General features: G+C 38.8%; 3 protein-coding genes across 3 annotated transcripts; 1 reads left to right on the top strand and 2 right to left on the bottom strand.

Moving 5' to 3' along the window:
• Positions 1–107: 107 nt before the first annotated feature.
• Positions 108–7,180, bottom strand: samd7 (sterile alpha motif domain containing 7). The gene is made up of 9 exons (XM_079347685.1): positions 7,040–7,180; positions 3,117–3,254; positions 2,728–2,851; positions 2,403–2,527; positions 2,222–2,303; positions 1,391–2,073; positions 1,190–1,302; positions 1,000–1,110; positions 108–859 (listed from the first exon to the last, which is right to left on the bottom strand). The coding sequence occupies exons 2-9, from the start codon at positions 3,217–3,219 to the stop codon at positions 623–625; spliced, it is 1,578 nt and encodes a 525-aa protein (XP_079203811.1). The 5' UTR covers positions 3,220–3,254; positions 7,040–7,180; the 3' UTR covers positions 108–622.
• Positions 7,181–12,056: 4,876 nt separating this feature from the next.
• LOC306827140 (apolipoprotein D-like) lies at positions 12,057–13,256 on the top strand (the record flags this gene model as incomplete). The annotated part of the gene is made up of 4 exons (XM_079348807.1): positions 12,057–12,176; positions 12,385–12,506; positions 12,791–12,879; positions 13,015–13,256. The coding sequence occupies 4 exons, from the start codon at positions 12,057–12,059 to the stop codon at positions 13,254–13,256; spliced, it is 573 nt and encodes a 190-aa protein (XP_079204933.1).
• Positions 13,257–14,984: 1,728 nt separating this feature from the next.
• On the bottom strand, positions 14,985–16,347 carry LOC306827208 (apolipoprotein D-like; the record flags this gene model as incomplete). The annotated part of the gene is made up of 5 exons (XM_079348878.1): positions 16,335–16,347; positions 16,107–16,235; positions 15,824–15,945; positions 15,314–15,402; positions 14,985–15,229 (listed from the first exon to the last, which is right to left on the bottom strand). Exons 2-5 carry the CDS (start codon positions 16,224–16,226, stop codon positions 14,985–14,987), a joined length of 576 nt encoding a protein of 191 aa, XP_079205004.1. The 5' UTR covers positions 16,227–16,235; positions 16,335–16,347.
• Positions 16,348–21,011: the final 4,664 nt, after the last annotated feature.

Below are 21,011 nucleotides of genomic sequence, written 5' to 3'. Positions count from 1 at the left end.
CTGTATACAATGTAACTAAAGGTCATTGTGATTTGTTTTGTCAGTTTCAAAGGTTTTATTTATGTTTTGAAATGTGGGATTATTGATAACAGAAACAGTGTTGCAGGTTAATTTGTAGAAAAAAAACTTTATTTACAATCCAACAAAAGCATAAAGGTATCCTAACCAAATAAAAAAAAACTCTTTATTATTCAAATACAAAAAAAACATGTTTATCTTATTCACAGTATAGGATCTTTAAGCCGACCTACTGTAGAAATGATGCCTAGCAGCATTGAAGTACGTGTAATTAAAGCTACAGTAAGACATTTTCAGATTAATGCCTCTATTAAAGTATACAACACTACTATATTTACTTACAATAGTGTCTCTTAAATCCAACTCTACAGGTGTTGTTAAAAAAATATAAATGTCCATACACATGTTAATTACAAAATATTTAGCTGACATCTGGGCCTGTAGGCTGAACTTGAGCAATAAAAGGCCGGGTAGCAAATAATAAAAAGCATCTGAAATCAGTCAATAATTATATAAATCATCCACTGATGCAGCAGAAAACACCATGCTGTAGGGGCAGACTGGGCCTGGTTATGCTTTTGTTTGTCCTCCTTTCTTGCTCTAATCAGGCCGTCTCACTGCTAGCAGATGGAGGTGAGTTATTGTCTGTCTCTTGAAGGTTCTCTGTGGACTTGAGGACATCAGGGTCTCGTGGACTCGCCACCATCTCCTCACTGTTGCAGTTGACAGGAGAGCTGATCTCTGGTGATCGGTCCCCGGGCTTCTCTGGAGTGGCCTGCAGGGGGGCGGAGGGGAGCGGAAGGTTCATCATGTACAACATGTTGCCCATGCGTCTGGAAACCTGTGACAGAGTAGAGGTTGTTAATAAGACAAGCATTCCTAATAAAGAAAAACATTCTTCATGCCTTGATATTTTCATCTTTTTTTTTTCATTACTTAATTGTAATTTCCAAGGTCATGGTCAACATTAGGGTTCCTCACCTGTGAGCGGATCTTTAGAGCTGGTCCCAGCTTGAGCCCCAGTGTGTCCAGCAGATGCTCCTCTGACAGTATGGGCAGTGTCTCCCCGTCAATCATGTGGTCCTTGAAGGTCTGTAAATGAAATCATGTTACATTAGCCACAAAAGACAATACAACAGACCTGGGTTCGAGAAAACGGTATGAAACACACCTGTGCATATTCTGAACATGTGGGTATACTGTTGATGAAGTTGTAAACATCATTCACTGTCCACTTTCTTATGTCCTCAGACTCGTCACCATTGAGAAAGAGGTTGGCCGGACCTTGAAAACATTTAAAATGTGTTAAAGCTATACACTTTGAATAACATTTCCCCAAAAAAATTCTGTGTAATCTTTCTTTGAGATCTACCTGGTGGAAGAAAACCATTTCCAGGGACTGGGAACATGTAAGGCATTCCTGTGAGCGTTCCACCAGAGGAGGGATACATGAATTTGTCCTGGAAAGCTGAACACTGGTTAGACATGTCTTTATCATTCGTGCTGCTGTTGGCCACATCTGAGCAGCCATCTTGACTGTTCACACAGGGTTTGCGCAGGCCGGGCTCCCCTTCTTTGTAGTTTTTCCTACTTCCTGTAATGAGCTCAGAGTCTATTTTGGCCTGATGATATTTTGGCGTCTTGCTTGTTGCACAATCATCTCCCACTTCCCCCTTCGCTTCCACCTCTTTTTCCTCCCCTGATGTGGCTCCTGGACTCTGCTCAACACTTTTGTCTTCTGTCTGGCATTTCAGGTTGGCCACGGGGCTCTCTGAGGTCTTGTGAGTGGTCGGCCTCCTGCCCGCCCTGCGGCCTCGCTCTCTGTGCAGTGTGCTGATTGGTGGGTAAGGGCTAGCAGACATAAGGAGGCTGTTGGAGTGCAGCTCATCAAGGGTGGGACGGTGTACATAGACATCGTGGCCCTCTGGCAGGCGCTGACGACTTCTAAACGCCATGGGGTTTGAGTGGTATGCCATGGGGTTATCAATCCCAATAAGTCCCTTTTGATGGGCGTTCTCTAGCTCCTTCTGATGTAGGATGGCATTCATCTCCATTCTGAACAGGAGAAAGCACAAATGTATGAAATATTAGACCCACATTTTATCACAGCAGAGAATTGAAAAAAACAACAACAAAGAAAGCGCAAAAAAGTTTTTAGCTTAATGCGATGTTGACTTGTCTGTGAAATCTCTGCACAAACTACCTGGCTATATTTTGCTTGTGAATGAGCTCCTGTCGCCGGGCAACGGTTTCCATGGGCTCTGAGGGCAAGAACCCATAGCCAGCTGAGAGAAAGAGAGAGACAAGCTGTTAGAGCTCATTCACATTCCTGAAGTGGAACAAGGAATTCTCTCAGGCATGGACTTGCTCTCAGCATTACTCACCTGCTCCTGGGAATGCTCTCCCAGGCAAGACATTGGCATGTGGAGGTAGAGGTGGACCCAGATGGGGTCCCATGTGCATCTGTCTGGCTTCAGAAGCAACCATTTCGTTTTGGGGAACCAGTTCCCTGAAGAAAGAAAATCACAGAAATGAAGTATCTAAGCATTAAAACATTTGTCGACGATTATCAGCTTCTAACAGCTTTGATTGTATTTAAGGTTAAAGTTGCTGTGCTCTTTTAATCATACAGAAAAGGACGTCTCTGGCAATCACGTCTTCTTTGCTTTGCCCCTTAGCTTCATTTTTATCTGTAATTCAGGTACATACCTCTCCATGAAGCGAGGTTCGAACTGTGTAGGGACACCCTGCAACCTTTGCTGCCCCTGAGCGAGGATCTGCGGGGCCATGGCCATCTGGTTCCTCATAATCATCTCCTGTCTCTGCCTCAGCTCTGCAAGTGAAGGGGGGGAAAGCACAAAAGGTCACTGGGAAGAAAGTTTAGCCTCAGTAACTGAGACATGCACTGACTGTGAAGCTCAAGATGATTCACAAAAATCAATACATGGGATACAAGGTCAAAAAGTTGGTTTAACCTGTTTGTAATTCCAGATAGGACCCCAATGCTGACAAAATGTTATGTTTTTTCTTGACAAATCATTGTTGTTGTTAATATTTTTCAGCTGTAATATTGTCTCTTGTGTGTCTTCAGTTCTCACCTCCAGCAGACATGCCGTTAACCAGACGGTACCAGTGCTTCTCATCTAAAGCCCCCTGCTCTCCCAGCGCTGTCATCTTCCTCAGCTGCTCCCGTGGGGTCATGACAAACCCGGAAAACTTTGACCTTCACCTAAATGCTGAAGAAGGAAAAGGAAGGTCAAATCACTGCAACACATGCAAACTGGCAAACTGGTTAGTATGATTTTTTTTTTATGCTATATTGTGGCTTTGAAGGGTAGGAAATTTAACTTCGATCAATGGACAGATACATGTGTATGTTCTCATGTCTACCACTAGGGGGCAGCAAATATCTGTACATAAAAGAGCTATGGATGCTCACTGAACTGCCTGTCGCTTTAAAAAAAAAAAGACATACTGCAATCTCACTATACAGTTAGTCAAATTTTAGCAAATACTTTATCATCATACAACAACAAAACACATTTCACACAACCAGCCAGACTTCAACATAATGAAATTTGATCTGTATTTGGTGTCAAAAATGTCACGCACCAGGTTATGCCTTTTACTAAGGTCTTTTACTCAAGCAGCATTTCTTTGTTAAGATTAGTACAGCAAATATGATTTATATAAAATCAGGGATTTAATCAAGTTACCTTCACAGATCTGTGCCGTTACACCAAGACTGGCCAAATTCATTCTCTTACCTTTGATCCTTCGTCTAACCTCTCACCTCTGTAGCATTAGGCATTAATCTTAAACCTACCTTAAACCTAACGCTCCCCGTACCCTAATCCTGGACTTCAATTTAACACCAATGCCAAATCCTAACCTTAATACTAACATGTTTATAATGCCTAGATCAGCAGTCTCTTTGAGACTTGTTCTTCCTTTTATACCTTTACTTGCTCATTAGGTCCTTTTAAGTTTTGAAAACATTTACAATTTACAATCACCTAAGCTGACATGCAGTCATACACACACATGTCTGTCCGTTCTTTGCTAAGCCAGCAGCTAGTGTGCACAACAACAATTTACTAAGACACCCTAAATAAGCTGATATTCCATATCAGCTGATTGCTTCCATATGAAAACACATTTGACATATATACAAAATCCAGCTCCAGTATTATGGATGTTTGAAACAAAATCTTGGCTGCAAAAATGTACAATCATTCATGAAAATCCTGTTCCTTTATTATAGCATTTTTTTTGTATAGATATCTCTTTGTAAACCGTGCACGTTCTTCTCTACATATTTTCCTGTCGTTCCCTCCCCCAGACGAATGCTGCCACAAGATTTGCCCAGAAGCCTTGTGCATTATCTGCAGTCACTCAAGTTCCCTCTGAAGCCCATCTAATCTGAGGGCTGTAATCCTCCTATTAGTCCTGCAACAGTCTGCTAGCTACATCTGCTGACCTGCCTGCAGAGCACTCTGCCAGCCCGTCCAACCCCCCCACAGCCTAGGCCCTCACCACCCCATGGATCCTATTAGCTAAGTCCTGGCTATACAGCACTTTAAAAGGATGTGTTGGAGGTAATCCGCACGTTTAGAGTGTTACCCTCAGCAAACCTTGCCTGTAAGCATCCTGGACAATACACCCTAAGTGCTAAGCCTATTAGCCTCCATTAGCTCCCAGGATGTCCTAAAAACACCTTGAGGATAAATCTGGGATTCAGTGGGTTTATATGAAGCTATGTGGCACGAATACATGCGCCCTGCCTCCACATACTGTACTTATCGAACAAAGTCATAAAAATCATATAAGCAAAGGAGAAAAAAGACTTCAGCATTCATGTCTCTGTAGTTCCAAAGTGGGCTCTAAGCCATGGCCTCAGGGGCATAACACAGGCTTCAGTGATTTCTGTCATGTGCTGCATAAAGTTTACCACAAGATGATTTGACTTTGTTTCCATTGTGTTTAAAGCAGATGAAAAACGCTGGTGACGAAGCTTTATAATTCAAATATTAAAGTAAATAAAAATCTGATCCTCTAACAATGGTGCTTATGTTTAGAAATAAAATAGGCCTACAACTACAACTGTTGCTGTTGCCTCGGGAGAGGCCGGGCCTTTGTTAGCATCAGCATGTTTCAAGTCGCAGAGCTGAGGTCCCAGTGTCCCAAAAATAAATACTCTGCAATCTTTGAAAAACTCGCCTGATGTTGTGTCACACAATCCACAATGACTCTTGAACAATTACAGCAGTCTGTTTGTCTGCTGCTCAGAAACAACATACTTTGTGCTTGGTCTTTTTGCAAACTATCCAAATATTGATTTACAATCTTGTATTGGAAATTAAAGGAAAATTGCAAAGAAACATCAAGATATATACATAACTTACATAAGATAGCCAACTTTATCTAAAACTGTTGAACTCTGTCCGAAGCAGATTAAATTAAACAGAATTAAGGAATAACAAAGTCAGATTTAAATTTGTATTCATATTCATATTTCATGTAATTAAGATGTACTGTATAGCATTTAATTGATATTAAAAAAAATAAGGCAACACTGATATCACAATTAGCTATCAACATCCACCAACAAAAAGTATGAGGTCATTTCCATCAATCATCTTAGTTCGAAGTCTACATTGAAAACTTTAAATGTTTTTGTTCTACAACAATCACAGTATTTGATGAGATTGTTCTTCTTTTAGATTGTCCTTTATGAATCTGCCTCCCTGCAGCATAGGGCTCTGTGATGGTATCACTGTCCAAGACATGCTTTTTTGAAAGTTTAGAACTAAAAAATGTTTTGCTTTGAAGTAATCAAGAATGGAGTCTAGCATTCTGGGAACTTGAGTCATTTGGACAAACCCTTTATAAGACCTGTCCAGTCACAGCTAAAACTTTGATTAGGTTTTCTCTTAAGTCTCTTAAGTCAAGTTGTAGTCTGAGACTTAGCAGCTGTATCTCTGCATGTCCAAACCTGACGTCACTCAGAATTCATTTGTCAGCGTCTCAATTTTACGAGGAAATTTCAAATGGCTTTTATGCTTCTTCTTTTAATACTTTGCATCTGTCATCAAAGGTGTGAGCTCGTGAAACTGTCGTCATATTTCCTCAACGAGCAATGGCCACAACACAGCTGCCAAATCCGGGGATTGGACTCCTTGGATTTGCTGTTGCCTGGTTAATCTCATTACAAGAATGAATTAAAGGGAAAAATTGCTGACGACTTAGATGGAGCCTTGAGGAGGTCATATCAGACAAGACAGAAGTATTGTCTAGTCCTTCCTAATCCTCCCTCACACAACAAACACATGCTAAACCGCGTTTATTCTGCCAGTTACATGAAGCAGATTAGATTTCATGACAATCGTTACTAGAACTGCAGGTCATTTTGATTTTAAATTCACTTTTTGGGTCATAAACCTATATGAAGTATAAATTGTGTATCCCTTTTACCCCCAAAACGTGACATGTTGGAGAGAAAAGTAATACAAACTAATAAAATGTACAACATAAACCAAAATTTGACAGTTGAAAACCACTGGGAAACTTTTCACAGCATTGTTTTTATTTCATTCCAGAACTGGGCTAATAATGATGGTAATTATCCAGATTTCAAGGTTGTTCCTTTAATCGCATTTGCCTTCAATTTAATCATAAGCCAAGGGATCTGTAGCCTTTTATGAGGTTTATTGCATATAACAAACATGACACGATTTCTTGTTTGAAAGTTTTCCATTATCATAAAAATGTGGTTGTATATGGAGTTCTGCTAGTGGTTTTCAACATAACTTTAATTGTTTTAACACACAATAAGTCATTAGAAACTTAATTTTCCAATACAATTTAATAAAATAAACTAGACATGGATAGAAATGAAGCAGAACGTCTGCCTTTATGAAACAAACAAACAAATCTGTCAACAAACACAGCAATACAAAGGTCTAAAAGTACAAGAGAAAACTAATGAATTATATAAATGAGGAAGTTTTGATGGACTTACCTTATCTTCAAACCAGTTAGCGAATCTTGAAACTGTTTGTATTTCACTTCAAGTAAAAAAAAAAGCAATCTTCAGACAGCTCACAGAAAGATACAGTTCCTCCTTCACGTCCAACTGAACGGCCTCACTCGTACCAGCCAACTGTCTTCTGCCAGCAAACTGCCTTAACTAAAAAAGACCTTTTAAATACCGATTCATTTCATCTCCATTAGCTGGCCTTATCTCCTGCGGTAAGCCCTCCCTGTCCTGACATCACTATGATCTTCCTTCCAACTGCTTGCTGCACCTTGCAACTGATGTGTAATTACTGCAGCAGCACTGGCCCTAAGCATGCAGTGCTAAACCTCTTTCATCATTTACCTCACTAATCCCTTGTTAGCACTTTAGACCATGGTTAAGACACCTAAATGCTTAGCTTCCTTTTCCAGTGGCAAAATGGCCAACCCCACCTAACCCTTAGGACACATGCAGAGAAGCTAAGTGATGCTGCTTAAAGAAAATCCAAAAATCCAACAGATCAGCCTTGTTTTTGTTTTTCCTCACATGTCTAGTTTGGTTGTCACAAGTATCGCGCTCCCCAGGGTGCCAAAAAAAGTTGACCCAAACAATCTTGGTGGTAATTTGCTGGAAATCCGACTAAATGTTGGCCGGATCATCCTCTCAGACCTCTTAATCTGACAGTTTGTGCTCACCCCCTGCTTACTGGCCTGCACTCCTTTGAATTATGTTTTTCTTTAACGCCTGGTGGGCAGCAAGGTGTGCACGATTGGGGGTCTGAGGGAGATTTTACTAAACAGCAGACATGATATGGAGGGGGGTCAACAGGTTGTTTCTTTATGTTTGTACAGTTAAGTGAACAACAAAAAAAATCCTGCAATTTCTGCTCTTGTTAAAATGCTTTGGAAAACCATTGATTAGACATTATGATCAGTTTGGAGGCTGTGGTTTGATAGAGAGACCAAGTGCAGAACAACAAACTTAGGTGGCAGCCCTGAGCAGTGGTATAAAAATAAAAATAGACTAAAACTAGTGTTGTCAAACTTTGCAGTTAATCACAAACATCATAAATATGGAATTCTGTTAATTCTGTAAATTCAACCCTTTTTAACAACAAATAAAGTAAGGATCTTTATGTATATGGAAGGTTACGACATTACCTAACCACAGAAAAATGAACTTACCAATCAAAAAGGATATGAAAACAGCTTGATGAAACAGGAAAAAAAAAAGTTTGATTTTATAAGGGGGATATTACTTTGGACAGACCCATCTTAAGCCAAATCAAGTTTAATCTGAAATTAGACATTTAAAGATGCAGTTGAGTCTGTTACTTTTTATACTTACAGCTGTAGGGTTGTTGATTGAATACTAATAAAAATCAAATGATACACGTTTCTAAACCAAGGCTTCAAGTCATAGACTTGCACATTTCTAATTAATTGTTGATAATTACCAAAAAAAAATCCCCAAAAAGGCATTTAGGAGCATTATAAAAACACTCTTATGAACTCAGCATCCTGTTAGACTGACATGAATTTTAATGGACTGCCAATTTGCTTTCTCTTTTGCTTACAACAAAAATGGATATTGTATCGTTTAAAACACAAGTTTTCTAAAAGTATCTAAGTATTGAACATTTGACAACCTCGACAGCCATCTTTCATTAAATGTGACAGAAATGATCCACTCCTTATCATACAGTTCAATAAACCCCTATCTGAAGCAGATTGCTTAAATACTAAGCAGCAGCCTTTGTTAAGAACCTAACCTTGAAGAATCTAATGAAAAACACAGTCAGGACCACCGACCCCTGCCATGGACAGAACTGAAAAACACAAAGGGTCCTGTTTCCTCGATAGCAGCTGTCCTTTTTTACTTCAACTAACTGTAACACATATGTGTTGCCTGTCCTTCCTTCTGCCATTAACAAGAACACATTACAGAAAATTCTTGAATCTATCTCCTAATGGGTTGCATTTAAAGAATTCCCATTACCTCAAATGGTAGCTATAGAGGCCATGATAACTATTGTTTTGTTTTATTCAATATATCACATTTATATTTAAGTTGTATTCATGGTCCTGTGCGTTTGGGTATAACTATAAATACTGTTTGCATGCATGTTTGTTTGATGTAAATGCTTTGTAATTGTATTTCTTTTTGTAACTTGCTAAATAACAAAAACATCTCCAAATTGCACCACAGAGCTGCCGAAACTGTTAGCATTAGCTTTGTTTGGTGTTAACAACATGCAACCATTAGCCATTATGGGCTCTGCCATTTTTCCCTGTGAGCTGCAGCAGAATAATAGGAACATAGGGAAGTTGTTACCATGATCATAGTGTGGGTAAAACTGTTTAAACAAAACAATGGAGGAAAATAGTTTTTCCACTTCTGCACAAGTATAGTAGCATTAGCAAAAAATGACATTTGAATATCAAATAAGAAGAAGAAATATTAAAGCTATGCCTCAAATTTAGTTTGCACATAACCAAGAAAACAGGATAATGTAAACGCTACAATATGCAACAAAATACCATCATCAGGGAATCAGATCTATTAGTTCCTGACTTAAAGTCGTGTTGCAGGGGCTACACCTAAACAGAAAAGAAACAGGTTGACCATTTTTATTAAAAAAAGACTCATGGAAAACTTGAAAATTAAGAGAACAGAGCATTAGGGCCTTTAAATCTCTAATTTAAGACTCTCCTAGGTGTAAGCTTTTTATAAGGGATTTCAGTCCATGCTGTTTGCACCTCGATTATAGTGTCACAGCGAGGCGAAGGGATCAGCACAGGTTTAACCTCAAGAAGCAGGACCAGCTATAAATTCACTGAGTTGGCTCAGGCACGGACACCATCCATCTTCTAATTGCAGTAACAATCTGGTATCAGGATCTCCTGGATTTCCTGGATTCTTCCCTATCGATCCTCAATCGTACCAAAGCTGTAATCCCTCAAAGGTTGCGGACTTACACTCAGTGAAAATCTTGTTTAGGGCTTGATTACTGTGAGATCCTATAGTAATATTCTTAAGCACCATTTCCACCAAGCGGTCCGGTATGGATCAGTACAGTTTGGTTCAGTAAAGCCTGATCCTGTTTACGTTTTCACAGCCAATCATGCTCTATTTGGTAGGCAGCGTGTAAGCCTGATGCCAACAGAAGGGTACCAAAAAGTAGGACGGTGCGGGTTGGTAATTTTAGGATCTTTCCCAGCTTTAATCCAATGGAAACACCACAAAATACGTGCTGAAATGAGACACACTGAACTGAACTGCTTTGTGGAAACAGGGCTTTAAGATAAAGAAACCCTAAAATACCGGGAAAATCCTTAAATCCTTGTTGTAATACACAGAAAGTATAGCAATAACTGCTGAAAGGTCCAAATGCTTAAAACTCTGTAAAAATTTATTGCTCTCATTCATAAAACCTCTCTTCATGCAAAATCTGTCACGGACAGAGGAAGAGACCCAAACGCAACGACTCATGTCGGCAGGCAGTTTCAATCCTTTCATTCGGTCCAATGGTCGATACACAAAAATCCAAAAGAATCCAGGCTAAGGTACAAGATCGGCAGGCAAAGACGTGGTCACAAAAACTAACAAAACCAGATCAAGAGTCAAGACTGAAAAGATGCTGGAACACAGACACTAGAAACAAGAAGCATAGAGACAAAACGAACTGGCAAGGAGTGAGGGGAAACACAGACACGTATATACTGAAAGGGGTGGAGTTAACAAGACAGGTGAGACACATCAGGTAATCAGACAGGAGGGAAACAAGGAACAAAGAGCAAAAGACCAGAAACTGAGGACAAGAACACAAGACATGATACATGAGGAAACAGAAATAAAGTAAATCCTTAACCCGGGGATGTGACAAAATCATCCCTTATTGAAGACATGAGAATATAAAAGACAAATGTTTTAAAAAAGTTTTAAACTTTTTTATAATTTGATAACTAAAACTTAACTTGTGGAGAAATGTGAGTAATGTTTAGGACAGTCATTTTATTTCCGATATAATGGAGCACCTTTATGAATGTATCAATAAAAGGATAGTTAGCCTACTTTTTCCTCTGACAATCTTTTTCAAGTTGGCAAATGAAATTCCTTATATCAGCATGCAAACGTGCAAAAAGACAGCTATAATACTGATGTATATTTATATGACTACTATCTGAGTATATACCATGTAAGCATGCTGATGTGTGCTTATAGGAATACGTGAAGCTAGGGCATTTTGTGAAGATAAAGCACTGTATAAAATAACAGGTTGAACAATTTATCATAGCAACATAAGAGATGAAATTTGTATTAATCTTGAAAGCTATTTGCTTCAATATATAATCCTAGGGATACATTAATATCTTTATCAAATGTGATGCCATAGAGCTTTATCTTGAAATATTAATAGCATACATTTTACATTCATGGTGAGAAGAATCCAGGGGATAAACAGAATCACTGGGATTGTTTAAAATTGTTTTTATTTAAATGTTCTTGTGCTAAATCATGTTCATCTGCATCATAGTGACTAATGCTATTTTTTTTTTGCAATTTTATTGTTACCATTAATAAGTTTAACAACCATAAATACAGATATATGACATTGTTGAAATGCAGTTAAATATTTCCTTTCTGTTTTAGAATTTGTTTATAAAAGGACTTCACGTCTTTATACCAGTTTTTACATGTAAGCCCTCAGTCCTTTGATTTTTCTGTCTGAGGCCCCTTTAAACACAAAACACAAACATGGACAGGTGCTGATTCTCACACTTTTCTCAAATAGCCTCACGTTACTAAATGTAGAGAAGGGGGGGTGACTAAGAATCACTGATCTATATAAGTGCCATCAAAACCCACGTCTTTACTGCTTCCCAGTAAGACAAGGTAAGCAGCAGGCAGGAGATGTGGAAAAGATGACTTTTCCAGTGGTGTCTCTTTCTGTCAGTATTTTAATGCATTTTGAAAACTATATTTCTATTTGTTGTTATCTACAGGTTTTGGAGGAAAGATGAATTCCTTACAGGTGATTTCTCTCACTCTGCTATCTGTTCTGGCTGCTAACGCTCAGGTCATCTCACCCGGAAGATGCCCCAAGACGTCTGTTCAGGAGAACTTTGATGCTGCCAGGGTGACTACGAAAACCTTTTTTAAAATATTTGTTTTTTAATAAAAATATTCAGTTAGGAACAAAGAGGTATTTATTCTCAATTTTAGAATTTGATAAATTAGATCATCTAAGGAAACAAAAATAGCCACTAAATGCCCCATGATTCTGTATCTTTTCATTATCAAAAATGTAATTTTATGATCAATTGTTCCTTGTTCCTCCTCTGCAGTATCTGGGTAAGTGGTATGACATTCAGAGACTGCCACATAGCTTCCAGAAGGGCGAGTGCTGCACTGCCACCTACAGTCTGAAGAGCCCTGGAGTGATTGGAGTCCTGAACCAGGAGCTGCTGTGAGTACTCTGCACACATCTCAAGTTTCAGTCAAGTTTGAATGTTGGAAACTAAGACTTTGTGAAATGAAAAATGTTTGGTAAAAAATGTTGTTTTTTTTTTTTCATTCATTTGATGTATATTTTCATGATTTCTCTGGAATACTTTCAGTGAAGCAACAGTTTAATAGAGGGCTGATACTTGTAACTGAGATTATCTTTGTGGTACTATAATCTGTCTGAGGGAGAATATGTGCTTCGATGGTGTCACTATTTCTAATGTGTTTACTGCCTGTTTCTCTTAGTGCTGACGGGACCATCAACAGCATCAGCGGCTCCGCGTGGGCTAAGGATGCCTCTGAACCTGCCAAGCTGCTTGTCTCATTCTTTGAGTGTAAAGAACCCTTTTTATTTTTCACAAGTAAAATAAAATATTTATGTTCCAATGCTTAGACATTTCTTTTTAGCCATAAACCTCATACACAGAATACTGGTTAACTTGAACTGCCATGTTCTTTCCCTCCACCAGTCTCTCCTCCTGCCCCTTATTGGGTGCTGTCCACCGATTACGACAACTACTCTCTGGTGTACAGCTGCACTGACCTCGGCGTGCTGCATGTGGAGTTTGCCTGGATCATGAGCAGGCAGCCCACCCTGTCGGAGGAGACCCTTGAGGATCTGCACAGCACCCTGACATCCATGGGAGTCAAAGTGGACAAGCTGCTGACCACTAACCAGGACCCTGCTCTTTGCAGTGCCATGAACCAGTAAACAATCAGGAAGGATATATGCTGCAGGCCTTAAGTCAGATGTGTGGTACTTGACTGGAGAACATCTAGCTGTACATCTCACACAAAGTCACAATAATCAACTTTATTTAATCAGTAGTGCTGATTTCTGTGTTCTTCCTGTGGACCTCTGTGGTGGTTGTAATAAAAACAAATGAAAATCGATTACCTTTTGGTAACATTACCTTTCCTCTCATAGTGTTTCCCATTATAAAATAGCTGGTCCTATTCAGCATGTACAGTACTCATAAACAACGCATCTAAAACCCACATCAAACAGCTTATTTATCTTGCCTGTTCTCTGCATTCTTCTTCTCTTGGTTCATACGAGCTGAAGCTGAAGGTGTAAATAGTATTAAAATATTTGAATGAATTAATATGATGAGAACTCAGTGAACTGCCCTGCATTATGTTTAAACAAGTCTGGTTTGTAAAAAAATAAAACGGCATTAAACCTAAAACGTCAAACTAAACTCAAAGAAGGGGTAAAGTATTAAAGCTGTGCTTTCTCCACCTTGCCTTCAAACAATCTGACGCTGGCAAGAGTTGGAGATGATTCAGGCATTAAGCCTCCAAGCAAACAACTAAAATGCACCCAGCTTTAAGACAAGACACCTCAGCTGCACTCCCTATTATGCAAATGTATGCAAAGCTTCAATACAATTAAAATAAATATTTTGTAAAAAATCACACTAATGAGATGTTTAACCACAAGTAAAGAATGCTGAAAGTGAAAACAGCATATCTGCGGACATATTTTCTTAGTTTTGACTTTACTCTAGTTAAGATGAACCTTACGTCTCCCTTGTGCAACCAAGCAATGATGACTCAACTGAAGTTAGTATTGTAATGGTTTCCAGCTGTTCCTAAGTGAGGACTGTTTTAAGAACTTAAACAAAACAACAACAACAACAACAACAACAACAAACAAGTCACAAGTCTATACACTTTGTAATATTGTTCACAGCAGACCTGAAATGTATCAATCCATGAAAAAGGTCTTGGAAACAGATAGAAACCTCATTCAGAACCAAAGTTATTGATAGACAGACATCTTTGACGACTAGGCCGGACGGACATCGAGAAATGTGTGGGCGGGCTGAAGGAGAAAAAAAAAGAGAAATCTATTTTAACTTATAACAAATCATCTTTACAAGATGAACAAAGATTAGTTTTATTGTATGTTCGGTTTCATGTTTGTACCCAGACATTGGCGACTTAAATCACCAATTACTTTGGAGGCCCATATTTGGCTGCCTCTGCACATCTTGAGTCAAACCAGTGTGATAAACCTACATTTTTGACATTTTTGAGAGAGGAGGGGAGGAGGGGACTGCTCCAGGATGGGTGGTGAGGTTCAGTGTCCACAACTTGTTTAATTGACATGTTTGAATAATGTTTCTTTGACTTTTCATTTTGTATCTTTTATTTTTACAGAGGCCTCAAACAGATGATTTTATTAATTAATGTTGTATAAGATAATTTATTCAAATTCAGGCTCGCATTTCACAGTGCTGTGGATGCTTTCCATTCTTTAAATATTGTACTCATTTGTCTTTGTGGTTCAGAAGGCATGTTGAAGGAAGGATTATTGATTACCGAACAAAACACACCATGTTTTTCTTTCTCCAGGTTTATTGCACTGACTTTTTATGACATATTAACAGGTGATGTCTCACAATCCTGTAGGTTGAAACAGGAGTATCTCCGGTTACTCGTTCATGGGGGCACAGTAAGTTAAGTCCTGGTTGGTGGCGACCATCTTTTCAGGGTTGACTCCGGCAGCAGAAAGGATGCTGTGCATCTCGAGCATGGTCTCCTCAGACATGGTGGGCTCTCTGCTCAGGATCCAAGCAAACTCCATGCGGAACAGACCGAAGTCTGTGCAGCCGTAGACCAGAGAGTGGGTCTCGTAGTCGGAGGACAGCACCCAGTAGGGGCCGGGGGGAGAAGGAACTGAAAGGATTAGGCGGAGAGTTAGTGCTGGTAACTGGTAACTTCTCATTATGACTTAATTTTAAAATGAGAAAAAAACCCTACTGTCAGTGAAGGAGACCAGCAGCTTGGCAGGCTCAGAGGGATGCTTGACCTTGGCAGACCCAACAATGGAATTAATGCTTCCATCATCACTAAAATCAGAGATTTGAAACATTGACAGTGTGCATTAAAAGACAAATATAACTTTAATATATTTATTTTACTTGCTCTAATTTGTGAACTTACATTCTATAGCATCTCTATACTTTATACAGATGTTGAATATAGTTGAGCACGAGTAAAAGTTTATTCGGTCATAGTGTTAAAAAGAGGGATTTTTGCTGAGGGCAGTCGATAAAAACTTCAACAACATGAAGGTTGCTCAAAGTAGTTTAACAAAAGTGAAAACTATGTGTGGAATGATAAAAAACATTTTAAAGACAATTTTTAGGACTCTAACAGGTACAATGATTGAAAAGTTGTCGATACAAGAGATGAAGAAGTATTTTTAAATGAATAGGCATCAACCATTGAAACTGTTCTTTAGATATACTGTATGGGGCTTAGACTCACAGCAGCTCGCTGTTGAGGACTCCAATGACTCCTGGACCTTTTGGGCTGTAGGTGGCAGTGCCGCACTCGCCTTTCTGGAACTGTGTTGGCAGCTTCTTGATCTCATACCACTTACCAACGTACTAAACAAGAAACACAGAAAGTCAATATAAAACAAACAAAGTGATAGATCCTAAACATTAAATTATTACAAATACGGACGGATAGGTTATATTTTCACAGCATTATTAATTTTAAAAGTCGTGCTGGTTATAGCAAAAAACAATGAATGGTTCATATTCACCCTGCTGGCATCAAAGTTGGCCTGCACAGGGGGTTTGGGGCATTTTCCAAACCTCAGGTTCTGAGCGCTGGCTGCCATAACACACAGCAGAGTCAAGGAAATCACCTGCATGGCCTTCATCTTCACGAGCTGCAGAGAACAAAAAAAAACATTTAACCGTCAAAAACTTGAGGTGATTGCTCCTGAAGAAAAGAGCAGGAGGAGGAGTAATGGCTGCAGTTTGCTCACCTGTAAGTAATCAGAGATACTACACTGTGTGCCGGATTGTCACTTTGAGGGTCTTTTATAGGTCTAGGCGCCTCTAGCTTCATCATTGATCACATTCTCTCCCCCCTTGTGTTTACATGCAATTGTGTTATGAGGGGGTGGGGCATATGTGAGAGACCACATCTGTTCAAACGGACCTCACACCTCCTTATCTTTGTATCCACATTATGTCATTCACTCCTCTCAGTGCTTTAATCTCATTAAGACCTCCTGAATATCATCTCTTTCAAATGGAATTTTAAGATGAATGGGCGCCACATTAAAGTTCAAAGATATATTTCTAATTTATGTCACTAATTGCAGGGACTAATTTTTGGGATATACTTGAATAGAAGCAAAGTCAGGAACTAGCTTCACTTACTGTTTTTAAATCCTGTTCTCTGAACCACATGGTCTGTGACATAAACCTATTGATTGAATTAATCACCCTTCTGGCAAAACCTTCAACAACTTTACTTTGTTTGGTGCAATTTGCAAATCTTTGTCAACCTATTTTAGAAAACATATTTTTCCACTGCGTTGTACATAATGGAAACCACAAGTGTCAAAGTTGACACACAATAAATGAAAACACTTGATTAAACCAGTGTAAGCCAGTTCAAAGAGCTGAAGTGAGTAAATCTTTGAATAATAAGTGCAGACGACATGGTCTTCTTTTCTTTTTTTAATTATAAATTGATTGTTACTGGACAGGTACTTCTATCAGTACCTGTCCAGATGTGAATCTGACGCATTGACAAAACCTGACAGGTTTGAGCTGTCTCTTCTTACCTCATCCACCTGTCACACTGTAACCTGAGCTGTCTGACTGATTGATAAAGTGACATCTCTGTCTTTCTTCCAGACACCCACTGACAGAAAGAGGGAATTACTGTAAACATGTGGACGTTTGCAAGTTCTTACATCACCTCATTTTATGCCGTACTCTCTGCAGCTGCTAAAAATAAAATGTTGAAGTTATTGTGTGATTATTCACTGGTAGGAAAGGGTTAGAATATACAGTATTCATTGTTAAAGATGTGAGACGTTCGGGTTTCCTGATGAACTACAAAAGAGAAGGTCGTTAGTAAACCCTTGCCAGATTATTCTCTGCTTGCATCGCTCTCTCCTTCTATTCGTCAAGATTCGCTTCCACTCCCTGACCACAGAGAGCTTTAGAGCCTTTTCAACCCCTTTTCCTTGGAATATGTTGAAAGTTAAGCAGTCTTGTGGTTTATCAACAGAAGACATGGAGAGAACTGAGTTGGACAAAAAGCTGCAGGACACAAATGACATTTGAGGATTAAAGGTCACATTACACAGCGAGAGTCAATGGAAATATGATCAAGAAAGAATATATGAATTCTAATCACCTTCAATGCCTCATCTGCAAACTAATTTCTGGATAATGTGTTTGAGAATCAGACTATTGCTGGATCTTTGCAGCTTCACCACCCACAACTGGAGTGGAGAAGCTTGAGAGAAAGGCATCCATAAACAGCACACTCAAACATCAACAATATTTAGTCTGCATTATATCTGTAAGTTTACCTTTTTCCAACCATTCTTCAACTCTTATTTCAGCCACTGTTATTTCAGTCGGCATTATTGTGAGGCTGCACTGTAGAAATAGAGTGCTTTGAGCTACATGCTCATCTACAATGTGAGGATTGTGTAACGCAGATAGGTTTACTTTTGCATGTTGTTTACTTTCTGTATCACTTTAATATCTTATTTCTCAATCGTACTAAAAAACAGAATCTTAGTGTCACCATGATAAAGTCAGGATTCTAAGAGGTAAATGTTTCACTTTGAGTTTGCACCTCATCATAGAAATTGTGAAGAAAAAAAAAGTCTGAATATTTTAATTCTTTAGAGAGACTAAAAGGCTAAAAGTTAAACAGGTGGAACACCCCCCCCCCCCCCCCACACCCCACCCTTAGCCCAAGGTGCTGGGCTTGTAAATGTGTGTCCAATCCTTTTAATATTTGTCCTCACTTCATCCACATTCCTTTGTTATTTAGCATGAAGAAACGTTTTCCTTTTTTTTTTAAACAAATTTATAAAGCTCTGTTTAAACATGACCTACCATTGATCTGTATTGTTGCACTGAAGGAGAATAAAATAAGTCATTCAACAGTAATATTGATTCTTGAGAGACACAACTAAAAATAAAGGCGTAAAACTCTTATCTATACCGACTTAACCAAAATAAATATTACTTATCTCGGGAATGTAAAATATAATAGCTATATGCATGTAATAAGTAACAAGATAACCTGAATCAAGCATGCTAATGAAAAAGATCTTCCTTAACCGAGTATGTGGTTTAAACCGTGCGAAACTGATAAAATGGCCGCTGTAGCCTTAAACAAGAAAACCAACTTTGTTAATATTCTTAAAAAATTGTTTGGTTCATTGTTGTGGCATCTTTGTATTACCAATTAAATGTGTTTTGTGTGACTGGACAATAAAACTGTACTTCAAATAGCTAAAAAATGTGTCTTGTGGTAATCCTTGATTATATTTTGATCTTTTGTACACTTATGTGCTAATAAGCCACAGAGGCTGATATTCCATCCAACAGTTTAGACGTGAAGAAGCCAGTCAGAGGAGTTTCTTACATCTTTGAACAAATATAGATTCCTTTGGTTCAAGCTTCGATTTCCTTACTGCTGTTTTCAAATGAAAGCAAAAACAAACATGTATTAGCTTCAGTAATGTCGACAAAAATAGATTCAGTCAGGGTCAAAGGTCAGAGTTGTTACTTTAACTTCTGTAGTTATTAAGCAGCAGGAAATATTCACAAGCTCTGTTTGTATGATACAGGTTGTTGTGTTTTCACATACATGTTTGACCTTCAGCATGTGTGTAAGTGAGTGTACACAGGTGTGACAGACCCCAGTATGACCCCGCTTGGTTACATGTGAGCCTCATGTAGTGGTTAGCTAAGCCTGTCAGTCTGTCAGTATGTTCCTGTGACAAACTGAAGCTTAGTATAAAACACAGTTTTTCAATTTGATGCACGTTTATCAACCAGTGGTTAGTCATCAACAGACATCAATGATGAATGTTTTAAAAAAATCAAATCTCCAAAGAGGACCCACATTTAAAAAAACAAATTATTTAATTGAACAAAAAGGTTAAAAAACAAAGCGTACTTTTCACAGTTCTGGTAATCAACTCTCCGACACAAGAATCTCTCGGACAGTCCAAAAACAGACAAAAATAAAGTACAAAAACTTAAAATAAATGAAACAGGAAACACTACAGATTAAACCTGGAAATGAAAATACATACAAGGGAAACAAGAAACACATGGGGAAGAAAGAGAAAATAAAACAGGAAAGGAAAATGTAAACATCTACGACTTTACCGTTAAAAATAAAATATTATTTTGATTAACCAACAGTGCACTTCTTACTCAGTCCTAAACAGACAGAAACATTTGCACCGGCTGGTCAACATGTTGAAGAATTCAGCGGCTAAAGATTTTCTCAATCCAAAAGCTAAAGCAGACTATTGGACTGAGTTTTATGAGGTTATGTGATTAAATTAGCTTCTGTTGTGTTGCTTGTTGGCTATATCATTTCAATAAAGTGATGATATCCTATTGAAGTGTTAAAAAGGATTTTACCACCCATAAATGTCAGGAAAAAAAGGATTTTTTAATTTCACTAAAAAACAAACATCCATTTCTGCCTGGGGGTTTAATATGCATCATGGTATCCCAGGACTCTCCTGTGGCTCTGAACTGATCAGGTGTGGGTCCACTGAGGAAACATGATGGTGCTGATGGAGGAGGCTGTATGAGAGGCTTGACCCTTGAGGGCTGTCCCATAGTATATCTGAAATTAGGTGGTTAATCTTGACACTATAGGACACCTTAAGCAGTCAACGTACTCATACCCTCGAAAGCAAAGGAAAGAGCGCCACCTAGAGCAACTCTAACCATATATAACAAGAGAAACAAAAAAATGTAAAACCCCAAAAATATCAACAAGCTTTGTAAAGGTTTTTTTTTTGACTGACATACTGCAGGGCGTCTCTGCGTTTTCATATGAAACATTCCTTCCACTTCTTGATATTTTTAGAGTGAGTGAGCCGGTGCAGGATGTTTTTGTCCCTGATCATATTCTGACCGGTCAGCCTCATTCCCTCCATACAGGGAAAACCGGCTGCCTCGTCTTCAGCCAGGCTTTGATGTTTCCAGGTGCAGTTAACAAGTCATTCCCCTCTGAAATACAGAAGCTCGAAATGATGTCTTTTGATCATCCTCTTCCTTCAGTTGACTGTGTTCATAGCCGTGGGGCTGTGTATGACAGCAGAGAGCATTTAATGGAATTTGCATTTAATGAGCAGTGTTTGGCTTAAACTGTTTGGAGAGTTAAACAGCTGTGGTACACTACACAGAGGTCGATGTTTACATGACATGCAGGTAATAAAAGACGATGATATGTCATTATAGTCAGTTTTAGTTTATATTTTAGGCCATGACAATGTTTTTTTTTATTTTAGGGCTTCCATTTCCTTTATTCAGACAAAGGACAGTGTGCAGACTCAGAGCCAGAAATTTGAACAACATGCAGGAAAGAAGTCACAGCTTGGACTCAAACCCAGGCAGCCCGCTTTGAGCAATCCAGCCTCTGAAACATGGGG

This window comes from Symphodus melops (assembly GCF_947650265.1).
Source record: "Symphodus melops genome assembly, chromosome: 7".
NCBI classification, from domain to species: domain Eukaryota; kingdom Metazoa; phylum Chordata; class Actinopteri; order Labriformes; family Labridae; genus Symphodus; species Symphodus melops.
The sequence above is the reverse complement of the archived record's forward strand: the minus strand, read 5'-3'. Positions and strand labels throughout refer to the sequence as shown.